Below are 17,161 nucleotides of genomic sequence, written 5' to 3'. Positions count from 1 at the left end.
TCAGCCGCCAGAGTAGCTGTGACTACAGGTGCCTGCCACCATGCCTCATTAATTAAAATTTTTGTTTTTAGTAGAGACAAGTTCTGACTATGTTGCCAAGGCTGGTCTTGAACTCCTGGGCTCAAGATATTCCCCCGCTTCAGCCTCCTAAAGAACTAGGATTACAGGCGTGACCACTGTACCCAGCCTTGTGCTGTAGTTTTGTACATAAGCCCAGTAATTGCTCAATAGATCCATGATAAGTTAGAGATAAAATGATGCTACAGTATTTAACAAAAGGAACTTGGAAACAGTTTTCATTAATTAGAACTTTAGTATTTCTTTTCAAGCACACAGAATTTTCTTCATTGGTGGTTTTAAAGGTCAGAATCTGGGCATTCATGTTCTAAAATGGTGAGTAACTTTTAAAAAATAAGTGATTTAATCAATTTGGTGATTTTTTTCCCCTTTATGGAAAACGACTTTTCAACTGGCTGATTTTTCCCTTGTTTTTAAATTGGAGCCTAGCACAGTGGCTCACACCTGAAATCCCAGCACTTCAGGAGGCCGAGGTCAGAGGATGGCTTAAGTCCAGGAGATTGAGGTTGCAGTGAGCCAAGATGGTGCCACTGCACTCTAGCCTGGGCAGTAGAATGAGACCTTTCCTCAACAAGCAAACAAATAAACAAGCAAAACCCAAAAACCATAACACTAAAAAAGAATTACCTTATGATCCAGCAATACCACATCTGGGTATATATCCAAAGAAATTGAAATCAGAATGTTGAAGAGATATCTGCACTCCCATGTTCATTTCAGCATTATTCACAATAGCCAAAATAAGGAAGTAACCTCAGTGTGTATCAGTAGATAAACAGTACACACACACACACACATCCACACACACATACATACACACATACACAGGAATATTATACAGCCTTTAAAAAGAAATATCTTCTGTCATTCATAACAGCATGGGTGGAACTGGAGAACATTATGCTAAGTGAAATAAGCCAGGCACACACACACACACAAAAACAAAAAACACTGTATGATCTCACTTATATGTGAAATCTAAAAAAAAAGTTCATTTTGGCCCAGAACCTGGGAGGTGGAGGTTGCGGTGAGTGGAGATCGTGCCATTGCACTCCAGCCTGGGCAACAAGAGTGAAACTCCATCTCAAAAAATAAGTAAATAAATTTAAAGGTGGAATCTGAGGCACAGGAAGGTTAAGCAACTTGCCCATGGTCAATAGCTAGTATGTGGCATAGCCAGAATATGGATATAGTCAAGCTGACTCCAAAGAATGTGCTCTTAACTAGTACACAACAGTATATTGCCTCCCCATGGTATATATCCAATATAGGTTTTCCATAAAGAAAAAATTTTGAGCTCATAAACATGTTGAGGTCTAAAAATCAAAACAATTGAACCCATAGAGATAGAGAAGGATGGTTACCAGAGGCTGGGAAGGGGAGTGGGGGGATTAGGGGGAGATAAAGATGGTTAACGAGTACAAAAAAGAGTCTGAATGAGTAATGCCTTGTGTCTGACAGCACAACAGGTTGACTATAGTCAATAATAATTTAACTGCACACTTTAAAACAGCTAAAAGAGGCCAGGCATGGTGGTTCACATCTGTAATCCCAGCACTTCGGGAGGCTGAGGTGGGCGGATCGCCTGAGGTCAGGAGTTCAAGACCAGCCTGGCCAACATGGTGAAACCCCCATCTCTACTAAAAATACAAAAATTAGCCAGGCATGGTGGCTGGCACCTGTAGGCCCAGCTACTTGGGAGGCTGAGGTGGGATAATCGCTTGAACCCGGGAGGTGGAGGTTGTAGTGAGCCGAGATTGCACCACTGCACTCCAGCCTGCAGAGCAAGACTCTCTCAAAAAACCAAACCAAACCAAACCAACTAAAATGGTATAAACGGATTGTTTGCAACACAAAGGATAAATGCTTGAGGGGATGAATACCCCCATTTACCCTGATGTGACTATAACACATTGCATGCCTGTATCAAAACATCTCACGTACCCCATAAATATATAAACCTACTATGTACCCATAAAAATTAAAAATAAAAAATTATTGGCCAGGCGTGGTGGCTCATGCCTGTAATCCTAGCACTTTGGGAGGCTGAGGCGGGCCGATTGCTTGAGCCCAGGAGTTCAAGACCAGCCTAGGCAACATGCTGAGACCCTGGCTCTACAAAAAAAAAAAAAAGAAAGAAAAAAAAAAGTTGGCTGGGTGTGGTGGTGCATGCCTGTAGTCTCAGCTACTTGGGAGGCTGAGGTGGGAGGATCGCCTGGCCTGGAGGTGGAGGTTGCAGTGAGCCAAGCTTATGCCACTATAGTCCAGCCTGGGGGACAGAGTGACCCTGTCTAAAATAAAATCATAACAAAAATAAATAAATAAAAAAATCTGGCTGGGCGAAGTGGCTCATGCCCCTAATCCCAGCACTTACTTTTTTTTTTTTTTTTTTTGAGACGGAATCTTGCTCTGTTCCCCCAAGCTGGAGTGCAGTGGCGCGATCTTGGCTCACTGCAAGCTCTGCCTCCCGGGTTCATGCCATTCTCCTGCCTCAGCCTCCTGAGTAGCTGGGACTACAGGTGCCCGCCACCTCGCCCGGCTTATTTTTTGTATTTTTAGTAGAAACGGGGTTTCACCGTGGTCTCGATCTCCTGACCTTGTGATCCGCCCGCCTCGGCCTCCCAAAGTGCTGGGATTACAGGCGTGAGCCACCGCGCCCAGCCTATAATCCCAGCACTTTGGGAGGCCGAGGCGAGCTGATCACCTGAGGTCGGGAGTTCCAGACCAGCCTGACCAATGTGGGGAAACCCCGTCTCTACTAAAAATACAAAATTAGCCAGGCATGGTGGCACATGCCTATAGTCCTAGCTACTAAGGAGGCTGAGGCAGGAAAATTGCTTGAACCCAGCAGGCAGAGGTTGTGATGAGCAGAGATTGTGCCATGGCACTTCAGCCTGGGCAACAACAGCGAAACTCCATCTCAAAAAAAAAATTATGGCCGGGCGCGGTGGCTCAAGCCTGTAATCCCAGCACTTTGGGAGGCCGAGACGGGCGGATCACGAAGTCAGGAGATCGAGACCATCCTGGCTAACACGGTGAAACCCCGTCTCTATTAAGAAATACAAAAAAAACTAGCCGGGCGAGGTGGCGGGCGCCTGTAGTCCCAGCTACTCGGGAGGCTGAGGCCGGAGAATGGCGTGAACCCGGGAGGCGGAGCTTGTAGTGAGCTGAGATCCGGCCACTGCACTCCAGCCTGGGTGACAGAGCGAGACTCCGTCTCAAAAAAAAAAAAAAAAAAAAAATTATTAAAAAAATTTTGAACTTTTTACATTAGAAAAGAACATACATGAAATTAAAAGGCAAAGGACAGACTATGAAAACATTTGCAACATCTGACATGACAGACAACGGGGTTAGGATATAACACCTTAGTGACTTGAGTCAGTAGGCTTTGGAGCTGGCAGACTACCATCCTAATCTCCATCACTTAACCACTTATCCTGGGCAAGTAATTTAATTCCTCGTTGCTCTAGGTTTCTCATCTGGAAAGGGGCATAATAATAGTACTTACTTCACGGAGTTGTTGAAAAGATAAAACAAGACAGTGAATGTATGTTACACAGCACAGTGCTTTGCTAAGAGGATGATCGGCAACTACCAAGCTTTTATTATTTTAGTACCACGCAAAGGTTGCTAAAAATCATTAAGAAAAATATAATGAAAACAACAGAAAAATGGACAAAAATATACGAAGGTAGCTCATAAAGAAGAAAAATCATGGCTCCATATACTAAACAAAGCAATGCAAATAAAACATAACAATTTTACCATTTCCCAGCACACTGAATTGACAGAAAACATTTTTAAGTGTGGTGAGATTTTAGGAAATCGACATTAGAGGGAATGAAATCGATTCATTCTTTTTACAGGGCAGTTTTGCAGTTTGATGATTTTAAGAAGTTATTCTAGGCTGGGCATGGTGGCTCGCGCCAGTAATCCCAGCACTTTGGGAGGCCAAGGCAGGCAGATCACAAGGTCAGGAGATCAAGACCATCCTGGCTAACACGGTGAAATTCCATCTCTACTAAAAATACAAAAAAATTAGCTGGGCGTGGTGGCAGGCGCCTGTAGTCCCAGCTACTCGGGAGGCTGAGTCAGGAGAATGGTGTGAACCCAAGAGGCAGAGCTTGCAGTGAGCCAAGATCATGCCACTGCACTCCAGCCTGGGAGACGGAGGGAGACTCTGTCTCAAAAAAAAAGAAGTTATTCTAAGGAAATAAATAGATATTGCAACAGTATATGCACGAGGATGTTTATTGCAACATCTGTAGTTTCTGGTGTTGAAAATTTGTGAACAATCTTAATGTCCATCTGTAGAGGTTTTAAAATAAATACAAATTATGAAAGTTCCTTACAATGTAATACAATTGCCACCTATAAAAATAATGGTCAGCCAGGCACACTGGCTCACGCCTGTAATCCCAGCACTTTGGGAGGCTGAGGCAGGCACATCACATGAGGTCAGGAGTTCGAGACCAGCCTGGCCAACATGGTAAAACCCCATCTCTACTAAAAATACAAAATTTAGCTGGGCATGGTGGCGGGCGCCTGTAATCCCAGCTACTCGGGAGGCTGGGGCAGGAGAATAATTTGAACCCGGGAGGCGGAGGTTGCAGTGAGCCGAGATCGCACCACTGCACTCCAACCTGGGTGATGGTGAGACTCGGTATTAATAATAATAATAATAATAATGGTTAAAATGAGTGCCCCCTTGTCCCAGTCGTCATCATTTCCTGCTTTGATTAATCCCTGCCACCTGTCTCCTTCTCAACCCATTCTCTACACAGCCACCAAGGCAAATATAGTTATGTCACTTTCTTGCTTAACGCCCTCAGGGCTGCTCACTATAAAATCCTAAAACTGGCCTTATAAGGCTGGAGTCTCATTTCTCTCCTCCCTTTACACTCCAGCAACACAGTACTCAACAGGCTTCTCAGTTGACCTTTGTGTTCATTTACATGCCTTGGGAGTTTCACATTTCATTGAGCTGCATTGGTTAGAACGATCCTGTTTTGTCCCCTAACAATTTTCACTTCTTTGTAGTTTTTACAAAAATGTTGTGTTGTTTATGGAACTCTTTGTTTATATATGTCTCTCCCATTAGAGTTTAAATCCCATGAGAGTAACAATTATCACTGCTTTAGCCACTATTTTATCCATTCACCTAGTGTAGTGCCTGACCTAGGTGCTTGATGCATATTAGTTTATTGAATGGATGAATGGTTAAATGAAATGCAGGCTACGAAATATACAGTGTGAGTAAAAGAGGGACTAAAGACTTCATGTGACCATACCAGGCACAGAAACTGGCTACTTCCTGTAGGTGCATGTGGCCTGGGCCCTTTCCTGAAGGGAGAGAAGGAAGAGGTGCACCTCTTACCTGGGAAAAGCACAGCCTTGGGGGTTCCCATGCCTTCTGCTCCCTGGGAGGGAAGGGGGTTCACCACCCAAGGTGCAGGGGGCCAGGGAAGGCGGTGGCAGCCGAGAGACTGAGCTATTAAGTTCTGTGTTTTGGGACAGGCCTCAGGGTGTACCCGGTGCAGGCAGAGATCAACCTCTTGCACAGTAAGTTTCCCAACTAGGGCAGCGTCAGGGCGCGCCCTAGAGGACAGGAAGGGGAAGAGTTGCCAGGGCGAGACTCCGCGCAAGCCACTTCTCTGGGCAATCAGCCACCACAAGGTCTCACATTGTACCTGGACTCTGATACGACTGGGACCCTGGGGCTGTGCTTGAGGGTGTGACTGGCCACTGTGGGGGTGTAGGGGGGCTGTTCATACACAGGGTTCTCCCAGATATTCCTTTTCTTTTTTTTTTTGAGATGGAGTCTCACTGTGTCGCTCAGGCTGGAGTGCGGTGGCACAATCTTGGCTCACTGCAAGCTCTGCATCCCGGGTTTACGCCATTCTCCTGCCTCAGCCTCCCGAGTAGCTGGGACTACAGGCGCCTGCCACCATGCCTGGCTGATTTTTTTTGTATTTTTAGTAGAGACGGGGTTTCACCATGTTAGCCAGGATGGTCTCGATCTCCTGACCTTGTGATCCGCCCATCTCGGCCTCCCAAAGTGCTGGGATTACAGGCATGAGCCACAGCGCCTGACCTTTTTTTTGTTTTTTTGATACAGGGTCTCACTCTGTTGCCCAGGCTGGAGTGCAGTGGCATGATTGGCTCACTGCAACCTCCACCTCCCGGGCTCAAGCGATCCTCCCACCTCAGTCTCCCAAGTAACTGGCACCACAGACACGCACCAAGCCCTGCTCATTTTTGTATTTTTAATAGAGACAGGGTTTCACCATGTTGGCCAGGCTGGTCTCCAACTCCTGGGCTCAAGTGATCTGCCCACCTCAGCCTCCCAAAGTGCTGGAATTCCAGGTGTGAGTCACTGTGTCTGGCCCCAGGTACTTGTTCTTGAAGACTACTCAGGCCTATAATCCTAGCACTCTGGGAGGCTGAGGTGGGAGGAATGCCTGAGGCCAGGAGTTCAAGAACCATCTGCTCAACATAGGGAGACCCCCCATCTCTGCAAAAAATTACCTGGAAGCGGTGGCATACCTGTGGTCCCGGCTACTCAGGAGGCTGAGGTGGGAGGATCACTGGAGCCCAGGAGGCCCAGGCTGGAGTGAGCCGTGATTCCACCACTGCACACGAGCCTAGGCAACAGAGACCCAAACAAACAAACAAACAAACAAAAAACAAAAAGACTGCACGGGGTTGGGGGCAGGGTAATAAAGACGCTACTGCCTCCACTTCTGTCAACAACCCTGACCTGGCTGGTCTGTCAGCCCTCCCGGGTCTCTGTCTTCTATGATGTCAAATTCTTTTGCTTGCTTGGTTCCAGAAGTGGACTCCCTTCCTCCAAATCACCATATCCGTGCCAGAAAATGCCAGGCCAGCCTGTTTGCTTGTTTTCTCTTTTCTGGGCAGTGGGGCCCTTACGTCCCAGGTCCCTGCTCAGCCCCAGATATGTAACTGTGCAACGTTTGTCACTGAGAAGCCTCTACTTGCACTTCACATTCATCTTCTTGGCTCCAAGCAGGGCACTAAAGTCGATTTCTCTTTGTGATCCCTGTGCCTAAGCCCAGGGCCCAATAAACACATTCTGAAGGAATGAACTCATCCATTTATTCAACTTTCCGGTATGCAAGAACTTCTTTTCATGGAGTGTCACGGAGGCCCTGAGGGAGGAATGGTAAACGGGTAGGGGTGTGCATAGCTCTAGGAACAGGTTTAAGGTCTAGGCTTTAGAGTTGGGGAAAGGGGAGCTATTACAGATTTCAAAAAGGTCATAACTGGCCTTAACCTGTGCAAAATCTCGGGGGTGAAAGGGCAGACAGGGAGTCAGGCCGGAGGCGATGCAGAAGTGAGGAACATGGGGAGGTCTTGGTAGTGAAGAGTTCACATTGAGTGGATGTGGGTTCTGAGTTAGGGAAGCTGGTGGCACTTTGTGTGTTGAGACTGGGTTGGAAGAAGAACAGAGCTCACCACATCTCTGGTATGGAGGGAGAGGAGGAAAAGAGCAGTATGCGAGGGCAGGTGGCTCAGCTACTGCTTCCTTCTTGGAGCAGGTGACCAAGGAGTTTGGCTATCACTCCCTGCCCATCCCAGGCTTCTTGCTTGGGGAGGGGCCTCCACCAACCTCCAGTGTTTTATGTTTTGAGTCATGGCTGAAGGAAGCCAGAGAGAAAATAGAAGAAAAAAGGTGGAGCTGAAAATGGAGGCAAAGTCCATGAGTTGGGGACCTACATGGCCCCCTTCAAGTAGCTCAGGCCTGGCAGCTTGTGCTGGGCTTGTGGAAGATTCCCTCTTAAGAGGTGAAATACCTCAGGAAGCAAGCCCCAGCACGGGGAGGGCTTGTGGGTCTGCGGGGCTGGGCCACTAGTGTTCACCTGACCACGCCAGCTGCCCGCAGGAGCGGGCCACACGGGGTTTTGCTGAGCACGTCAGCCAAACCAGGGCGGGGACGGTGTCTTCGCCCTGGGCAAGGCCAAGAGGGACACGTGCTGTCCTGACGGTCCTGCAGCCTGCGCACACCTCACTCCTCCCAAGGGCTCATGTCAGTGTCGATGGCCACGCAGTTGTAGGCCGCATAGCGGAGCTTCTCCTCGCATACCTTAGCGCTGTGGGAATGGGGACTTGGTCAGATCCATCCATCACTACCAGGGGTGATGGGGCTCCCCTGGGCCCCAACTTGAGCCTAGGAAAAAACCCACCTGGCATAGTGTGGCAGGAAGAGGGTGCTGGAGCAGGTGGAAGACTCGGGCAGCGCGTCTGTGGTCTCGTAGCTAGAGGCATTGAGGGACCATAGGTCAGGAAGATGTGTTGGGGCACATGTATGTGTGTGGGGAGGGAGGACAGCAAGTGGCCGTGGCACCTTTGGGCCTCCCTCCAGCACTCACCCCAGCTTGTCTGGATAGATGTAGATTCGTGCTGGCAGGCGGCTGCGGCCTGTGACAAAGCGCAGGAAGCGGCTCCGGTCCTCTGGAGGGAGAAGGAAATCAGTGCCCGCGTGGATGGTGAGGGAGGGTCTACAACTTCTACCCTGCCTCTGCATCCCAGCAACAGAGTCCAAACCCAGGCGTCACCCTGCCCTCCTCCACTGACCGTTGGTGAAGTTGTTCAGTGCCTCCCAGAAATACTGCACCCGCGAGTCAGATGGCTCGAAGTCCTCAAACCGGGCTAGTGGAGACAAGGCCAGCACTCATTCTTGGGTCTCATCTTGCCCAGTCCTTGAGCCCCAACCCCTGTGCTGTGCTGTGCTGTGCTGCCCTGCCCTGCCTTGCCTTGGGGAACTCACTGAGCTTGCGCAGAGCATCCACAGTGACCTCTGGATCCCCACACACTTTCTTCTCCAACTCTTGCCAGGTCAGCAAGTCCAGCACAGCCTGTGGCACCACCTTCAGCAGACCTGCCTGCATAGCTGCCACCTGGAGAGTGGGTAAAAGGCTTGGCTGGGGAAGAGGTCACACCTCCTGCCTTACACTGGGGGGCATCACTGTAGCCTCTGAGCAGCACAAAGGTGGCACCGAGGAATGCTGGGGGCCAGAGTTCTTGGAGTATTGGTGGCCTACAGGCTGCACTCTGGGTCCCAGGAGCTGGGGCTCAGAAGGGGCCAAAGCTCTCTGTTCTACTGGCCTCTGGGTACTACCTGCTCCTTGCTCTCCTCTAGCCGTGCCTTCTGGACCAGCTGGATGAAACGAGAACGGTCTCCATATCCCACGATGATGCCTGCGCCCCCAGGGATCAGCTCCACCACCTGCTGGTCACTCAGTACAGTGGTGAATGTTAGTTCCTTCCCAAACTTGAACTCAAATGTCTCCTTGTCCATTCCTTCCATCACTTCCAGGAGCTTCACCTAGGGGTTGAAGAGAGGCAGGGAAGTAACCTTTTCACTGTGGAGACAGTCCCTGTCTTTCCACAAGATGCTCACAGGGAAGCAGAGACAGCCAGGCAAGGCAGTCACCATGCAGGCAGCAGGGAATGAGGGTGTCAGTACAAGAGCTGTAAAAGCATCAAGACAACACCTAACCAGCCTTGGAGGCCAGAGGAGGCATCCTGTGGGAAATGGCGTCTCAGCTGAGACCCAAATAATGGCTGGGCTATAAGGGAAGTTAGGGGAGAGAACATCTTGGAGAAAGCTGGAAAGAGCAAAAGGCCTAAGGAAACTATTTGGCTGGAGCCTGAATGTGAACCAAGTGCCTGGAGATATAGAGTTCATGTAAGGCCTTTACAGCTTCTGCATTCTATCCTAAGCCCAGGGCCGAGCCACCAATGAGTTTAAATAAGGAAAGTGAAATGAATTATTCTGGCTGCATGGAGACCAAATGGGTAAGAACGGAGACAGGGACACCAGCTTTTCAGTAAGTGATTAGCTCAGGAGGAAAGGTGTCCTCAACCAGGCAGGGAGATAGTAGTGAGATAGGAAAAGCAGACAGATTACAGAGACAGACTTAAGAATGTGGGGGTGAGGGAGAAGAAGGGGTGAAGGATGGCCCTGTGGGCTTTGGGATGGGGAGGAGTGGGACATGGTGTCCTTTTGAGGCAGGAGCCCTAGAGGGGAGCAGTCTTGGGAGAAGATAAAGAATACATTGAGCCTGAGATGTGACCTTGGGGCAAACGTTGAGGATGCAGATACATATATGGCCCCAGGCTTAGGAGAGGCTGGGGCTAGAGGTCAGGATTTTAGGGGTCACAAGTCTACAGACAGTAGTTGAAGCCATGGGAGTGGATGGATTGGAGAGGGATCTTGTGTGTGGTGAAAGAACACGGTACAGAACAGCCTTAGGGAGGACCAACCTTTAGGGGCTAGGCAGAGGAACCATTGGTTCCAGGCCCTACTCACCAGCACAGAGTCCACAGCTGGGAAGTCCTTGCTCCAGCTCACCTCTTCGCCAGAAAGCTGCTTCCACACAAAACCAGGCAGGGCCAGGACCTATGTGACAAATACTCCCTACTGTCTTCTCACCCTGAGCTGCCCAGATTTGGCTGGCCTTTCCTCGCAGGGGCCAGGGCTGATCAGATGGGGGTGTGGATAAGGCTACTCACCAGGAACTCCTTGCCCCGAAGGGCAGCCCCCATCAGCTGTCCAATCCATTCATACTTGGCAAAGTCTCGGCAGGAGGGGTTGGGCACATACATGTCCCGGGCCTCACCAGTGCCATTGCCCTGCCCCAGAGACAGAGCTGTCAGTGTAGCATGAGACATACCCTACTTTCCTGGCCCGAAGACTTCCCTGAACATTTTCCACTGGGAACATTTTCCACTAAATGATCCCTTCAAATGTACAGTGGCTCCTCCTCTCCCTGTCTGCCCAGATGTTGCCCTGAGCAACTCAGTCCCTCCTCTGCCCCATTTCTATTTTTTTTTTTTTTGAGACAGAGTCTCACTGTGTCACCCAGGCTGGAGTGCAGTGGTACGATCTCGGCTCACTGTAACCTCCACCTCCCAGGTTCAAGCGAGTCGCCTGCCTTAGCCTCCCAAGTAGCTGGAACTACAGGCACGTACCACCACACCCGGCTAATTTTTTTTGTATTTTTAGTAGAGATGGGGTTTCACTACATCGGCCAGGCTGATCTTGAACTCCTGACCTCGTGATCTGCCCGCCTTGGCCTCCCAAAGTGCTAGGATTACAGGTGTGAGCCACCACGCCCGGCCCCCTCCTCTGCCCCCTTTCTAGCTCAAGCTGGCACCTGGGAGGTCTGCAGAGATGGAAACGGAGATTACCTGGTTGGCCGTGCGTACAAAGAAGGGCAGAGGCACGGGGGTATCCGCTGAGCTAGGGCACAGCTCTTCTGACATATCTGCCAGGCTGTCCCGGAAACCACCGCCTGAAATGACAGATGTCCTCAACTGGGCACTCAAGAGCCCAGCTCCCATAATGGGGTAATGAATAGGTCCCCCATCATCATTAGCTTGTGAAAAGCCTCTACCACTTTAATAGGACAGCAAGAAGGATCCTTGGGATCCTCCCTCAGGGCCTCACCTTGGTCAATGATGCCTTCTGCAATGAATTTACACTCCCACCACTGGTCATAGCGCATGGGCCACCTGCAAAAAACGTGGGCAAATTTGTCATCGTGCGGGGCCAGGTGCAGCACAATTCATCAGCCCAGAGAGCACCTAGGAAAAGCAGTCATGGCGAGGGGTGCCTCGAGGAGTTGTGTGTACACACAGGTGTCCCGAGTAAGTCCCTCACTCTCATGCCATACCTGTAGTCCAGGGGCTTTTCATATTTGTCAGAGGGCTTGAGGCCTTCATATACCTGGGGGCAAGGAGGAAAGGAGTCACAGGAAAGCAAGACCTGGCCCCATACTCGCCCCAAGAACTTGTTCAGGTTCCTCTTGGCCTAGTCCCCTTGGCCCTTCACTGATCCTATCTCAGCCTGACCCTAGGTGGTGCAGACCTGTGTGAAGACTGCATTCTTGCAGGCAGGGTCTCGAGAGGGGCAGGCACGGTGTTCCATGGCAAGGCGGCGGTTGATGTATAGGCGTGGCATGAAGCTGGGCTTGCTGCTCTCTGAGTCACGCAGGCACTGAGCCACCAGGCCAGGCCGCTGGCGGGACAGCAGTAGGAACTGCTTCACTTGCTAGTGAGGAGAAGTGGCCAGAGCAGGAATGAGTGGGCAGTCAGCCTCTGTCCAGGCTCTGGAACTTTCCTCTCTGCCTGTATCCAATTCCACCATTTTAGTCCAAGTCTAGTCCATTCCTGTCCTTGTCTCCAGTCCCTTCCTTAGTTCAGCCACCAGGGAGAGCTTTCTAAAACAAAAAAATTCTAATACTGTCATTACCTTACTTACTTTTCCAATAGCTCCACTATCCTGGGACAAAGTCCTTGCTTCACAGCCTGGCCCACAGGGCCCTCTGCAACCAGGGCCTGCCTCCTGCCCACATCCTCCCACCCTCATCCCTCTGTCATACTCACACCTACCTGTACACTTTTCTCAAGTCATCTTGAGCTGCTGTTAACTCCCGGTATGTACCTTTCACGCAACCTGCCCTGCCTGTGCTGTCAATAGCTCTTGGGTATTCCACACACTCATCTGGGCAGCGGCCTCCCAAACACTAAATTTGGACCATCTGTTCTGGCTTTCTTCCTGTGTTCCCAGACCCAGCAAAGGTCTTGCCCTAGAGCAGGTTTCAGGAACTCTGCTAAGGCATGAACAACTACATGAGCAGGAAGGGGGAACGCACTGCCGAGACCAGCACTGGGTGGGACGGCTCACCTTAATCTCACTGAAGGTGCCCAGTGTGTGGTCCCAGGCAGGTACCAGGTGGTGCAAGACACTATCGAGGATCTTGATGAATCTGGCATGGGTGGGTAAAGACTGACTGCAGCTAAAGAGTTTGGCATACATTTAAGACCCCCAACTCCCCAACATACAGGGACAGGAGAAGGCAGGACCTGGGGGCTTCTCTGACCCTTGAACAGCTTATACTATGAGACCTTGGGAACCTCCTCCATGCAGACACACAAGGCTCAATGCTGGGGGAAGGGAAGGGCCCACAGGTCCAGGGCCACAGCCACCTCTGCAGGAGGACAGCTCTGCGGTACAGTACTTCAGGGTCGGTGCCTTCCAGGCGTGGGTATCGCACCAGACTAGTCGGCTGGAACAGGTCTGCATTCAACCCTAGCTCCCGCTGTCTAGAGGACTTGATCTTGACCCCTCGGAGACGAACATCAATCCCATCATCTGGGGAAAGGGGTCAGAGTGAGGTCATTTACGGCACCTGCTGGCTCCTCGGCCCTCACACCTAGGAATGGCTCCTTGAACGCTCAGCCTTTTGTCACCCTTAACCCTAGAAACTTGGGACCTTCGGGATCACCTTCTATCACCTGACTCTGATTTATCTATTCCTGCTGATTCCTCCGTCTTCCACTATAATGCTGGCATGCCTGAGGGTCCCAACTCAGTTCCTTTTCCAGGTGAGCCCAACCACCTGTATGGCTTTAAGGCAGGCCTATACCTGGCACATCCCAGCTGCTCAGGCCCCAAAGCTCCAAATCTCAGAGTTAGTTCAGCATCACCTTCACCCCAACTCCAAGCCTATCCTCTTCTCTCCACACTCACTGTCTGTCTGCCCCATCTCCACATCGGGCTCTCTTTCCCTCCTTAGAGCCTTAAGCCTCACCTCGGCACTCCACGATGCGGATCTCGATGATCGGGAGGTGGACAGTCATGTCCTCCAGGACACAGACATCACCAATCAGGGTCCTGAGGAGACGAGTGTGAGGCACTTCGGATACCTCCTGCCTCAGGCCTTCAGAGACTGCTGGAGTCTCACTCAAACTTAGGCTTCCAAGCTGGGCTAGGCTTGGAACACACCCTACTTCCCTCCCCAGGCCAGTGTGCTCACTCGTCAATGCTCACGTCACTCAGCTTCTTCAGGTTGTCCCCTTCGCCCCCATAGACCACCACCCGCTTTGGCATAAAGTTGTCATCTGTGGTATCTACTGTAAGTAGCAGCTTCCTGAAAGGTCAGAGTGTGAACATGAGTCTTTGTGAACCCACAGGAATGTGGCTCACCCATCCTGTCCTGCCCAGAGCCTACTTACTTGACAATGGTGCCCTTCTTCATGGTAAGCCGTACCCAGTGCTGGCACTGGGACCCATCGCTCTCCCAGTAGGTATCGGCATTGCTGTCTGTCAGGCAGGATACATTGAACTCCTCCTGGGGAGGGGCAGAGAGGTGGAGTCAGTAGTTACCCTCCCTCGCTGAGCTGGGCTTGTGCTCTGGACCAGGAGGACCAGAGAGAAAGCAGAGTGAAGCTGGGCTAACAGGCAACTGGTATGGGATAGGGGGCCGCTGGGTATGTAGGGGTTCCTACAGACTTCCAAGATAGGGAGCTGAAGTGAGTGTGGCCCGTGGGGACCCTGTTTTGGTCCTGGCCTGGAGGTGGGGGTTCTTTCTGGATCTAGCCTTGAGGGGTGTGACTATATCTTGCCTGGGGTGGGAGGAGCCCCAGCACCCACCGTGTAGGAGGAAACGTCTATGCTCTCCACATACTGCTTCACGCTACCCAGGTTCTCATCCTCCTTGCCCAGGTGGTCATACAAGAAGTGGATCAGGTCCTCGTCGCACTCGTAGGTCCATGTCGGGGGTACATAGCTAAGCAACCCCAAGCCCCTAATTAGACTGGGCCCAGACGCAGAGCTCCTTCCTCCCCACCCCATTCCAGCTCACTCACAGTAGCCTTTGTACAGCTTCTGCGTATGCCTCTGCTGGCTGAGGTCTCGATCCCAGGCGATGTGAGTATGTCAGGTCCACCACCTGTTCCCACCTGTGGGCACAGAGTAGGGAGTGGGAAAGGGAGACATCAGCGGGCAGCAGGACACTACCTCCATGCCGTGTAGCCTTCTCCTGGGCTCTATCTCCCGGTCTCCAGACGCCCCACCCGAGCCCCCTTCATGTCCCGCCCCTTCCTGTTCTTAACCCTGCCTCCACTCCAGTATCCCACCCACCCCAGGGTGCGGCTGAAGTGTTCCCAAGCCGTCCTGGCCTGGCCTTCGGACAGCAAGCCCCGCTCCTTCAAGTGCAGGACCTGAGCACCGGCCGATAATCCACGCCAAAGAGCTGCTGCTGCCGCTGGAGGTGGTTGGGAGTGTCGATGGGTACCAGGCGGGCTCCGCCCTCCGCCGGGCGGCACACCAGCAGCCAGCCTTCCTGCAGCCCGCAGTCGCCCAGGTGCTCTGCCAGCTGCTCCTGCCGGGACGCGCCGGATGGGGACAGCCGTCAGGGAACTGCCCAGCCGCCTGTCCTACCCAGCCCAGGGCAAAGGGCACCGAACGCAATGCCAACTCAATACAGGGGAGGAAAGGGAAACAGCCAGAGGTTTCTCTGGCCCCGGGGGTCTTTTACCTGGTCCTGGGTGGGGAAGAGCTCACCTTTGTCAGCTTCACCCAGAGCCCGTGGCCGTTGCACAGCTCCTCGCCCGTGGTGCGCACGCAGGCGCCGCGCCGGAGCTCGATGCTGTCGCGGGCGGCGCGGAGGGGCCCGGAGCCGGTTCCGGGGGCTGGGCCTGCGGCGCCCACACGCAACCCCAGGCCCTCTGCCTCCCACACGGGCAGGAGCACGCGCGACGGTCCTGCCGGGTCCTTGTAAAGCTTGTAGAGCACCTCTTGCGGCACGAAAGCCAGCGCTGCCGGCAGCGGCCGCCCAGCGCGGAGGCTCCGCGCTGCCTCCGCCAAGAAGCGCACGCGGCCCAGCAGCTGCCGCGGGGACTCCAGCACCGCGCCCGGGCCAGGACCCGCCATGGCTAAGTGGCGGAGGTGAGCGCCTAAGGGCGATCCTACCCGGTGAACAGCTGGCGCGACCGCGGACGGAGCTTCCCACCACGCCCTGCCCCGCCTTTGGCCAGCCTTCGCCGTATGTTCTGGACTAAGCGCACCCAGCGCTCACCGTATTGCACTGTGTACTCCTACACCCAATCATATTACCTACCTCTGTGCCACCCTAACCCAGCCGACCAAACCCAAGATTGGTGATTTCTACCTGATCAATCTCCTTCTCTCCATTTCCTTGCTACTACCATTTTATCTCTACTGCTACTACCCTCATTCAATAACCGTTCTATCTGGCCTGGATCATTGCCAACATTTTTCTGGTTCTTCGGCCTGCTCTTTTTCCTCCCACTCCCAACGAATTTGCTGGACTCCCTATCCTTTTTTTTTTTTTTTTTTTTTTTTTTTTTGAGACGGAGTCTTGCTCTGTCGCCCAGGCTGGAGTGCAGTGGCCTGATCTCGGCTCACTACAAGCTCCGCCTCCCGGGTTCACGCCATTCTCCTGCCTCAGCCTCCCGAGTAGCTGGGACTACAGGCGCCCGCCACCTCGCCCGGCTAGTTTTTTGTATTTTTTAGTAGAGACGGGGTTTCACTGTGTTAGCCAGGATGGTCTCGATCTCCCGACCTCATGATCCGCCCGTCTCGGCCTCCCAAAGTGCTGGGATTACAGGCTTGAGCCACCGCGCCCGGCCGACTCCCTATCCTATAGGTGGTGTGACTAAAATGTTTGAGACAATGGCTCCTTCCCCTGCCACTGACAGGAGTCTTGAGTCATTCGGGTTCTGTTTGTCACTCCTAATCCCAAGGACACTGGTAATCGTTATTCATTTTAATGTGATTACTGATTTCTGTTTTCCCAGTCTTATAGCTTCTTAAAGACCGGGGCTGTCTTGAGCAGAGCTAACCTCTACACCTACTGTAGGTCCAGGCTCTTAGTAGGTAATGTAAGTATATGACGATTTCAGTTTCCTGAGCAGCCTGGTTCCATCATCCTCAGTATGCCTGGCTGAATAAGACTATTAGAATCATGAGTGGGACTTGAGCCAAGCCTCCGGATACCCAGACCGTCAGATGAGAACAAATTCCTCATGTCACCGTAACATACAGTTACAGCGGAGTTCTCTTTTCAGCGTTTGTTGTTGCGTCGCTACAGCGGACTTTACGGTGAAAAAAGGTAGGGGTCCTACGGGCAGCAGCCAGGGCAGCCCTGGAGCTGTCGCGGGAGTCTGATCATGTGATCTTCAACATGGCGACGCCCTTGATTCCCTACAGAAAGGGGCGGAGCCTGGACGGGGTGGGGGCAGGCTCACA

At 51.9% G+C, this 17,161-nt stretch overlaps 1 protein-coding gene across 7 annotated transcripts; it reads right to left on the bottom strand.

Moving 5' to 3' along the window:
* Positions 1 to 7,183: 7,183 nt before the first annotated feature.
* Positions 7,184 to 15,905, bottom strand: HECTD3 (HECT domain E3 ubiquitin protein ligase 3). 7 transcript variants are annotated; one of them, NM_001257654.1, is given in 21 exon segments: positions 7,184 to 8,192; positions 8,286 to 8,357; positions 8,472 to 8,553; positions 8,677 to 8,751; positions 8,870 to 8,999; positions 9,221 to 9,427; positions 10,415 to 10,504; positions 10,618 to 10,737; positions 11,296 to 11,399; positions 11,555 to 11,619; positions 11,781 to 11,833; positions 11,975 to 12,157; positions 12,794 to 12,875; positions 13,096 to 13,261; positions 13,701 to 13,783; positions 13,926 to 14,039; positions 14,125 to 14,240; positions 14,543 to 14,678; positions 14,758 to 14,850; positions 15,112 to 15,272; positions 15,455 to 15,905. In NM_001257654.1, coding segments are annotated over 21 exon segments (2,586 nt in total). In that variant the 5' UTR covers positions 15,824 to 15,905; the 3' UTR covers positions 7,184 to 8,107.
* Positions 15,906 to 17,161: the final 1,256 nt, after the last annotated feature.

This window comes from Macaca mulatta, chromosome 1 (assembly GCF_049350105.2).
Source record: "Macaca mulatta isolate MMU2019108-1 chromosome 1, T2T-MMU8v2.0, whole genome shotgun sequence".
Classification (NCBI taxonomy): domain Eukaryota; kingdom Metazoa; phylum Chordata; class Mammalia; order Primates; family Cercopithecidae; genus Macaca; species Macaca mulatta.
This window is presented reverse-complemented; position numbering and strand designations above follow the sequence as displayed.

Coding starts and splice junctions, on each gene's coding strand:
- HECTD3 (XM_077967982.1), bottom strand. CDS start 15,823: ATGGCGGGTCCTGGCCCGGGCGCGGTGCTGGAGTCCCCGCGGCAGCTG. Junction 14,040..14,124: donor AAGAAGGGCACCATTGTCAA/GTAAGTAGGCTC, acceptor CTGACCTTTCAG/GAAGCTGCTACTTACAGTAG. Junction 11,620..11,780: donor GAAAAGCCCCTGGACTACAG/GTATGGCATGAG, acceptor CGTTTTTTGCAG/GTGGCCCATGCGCTATGACC.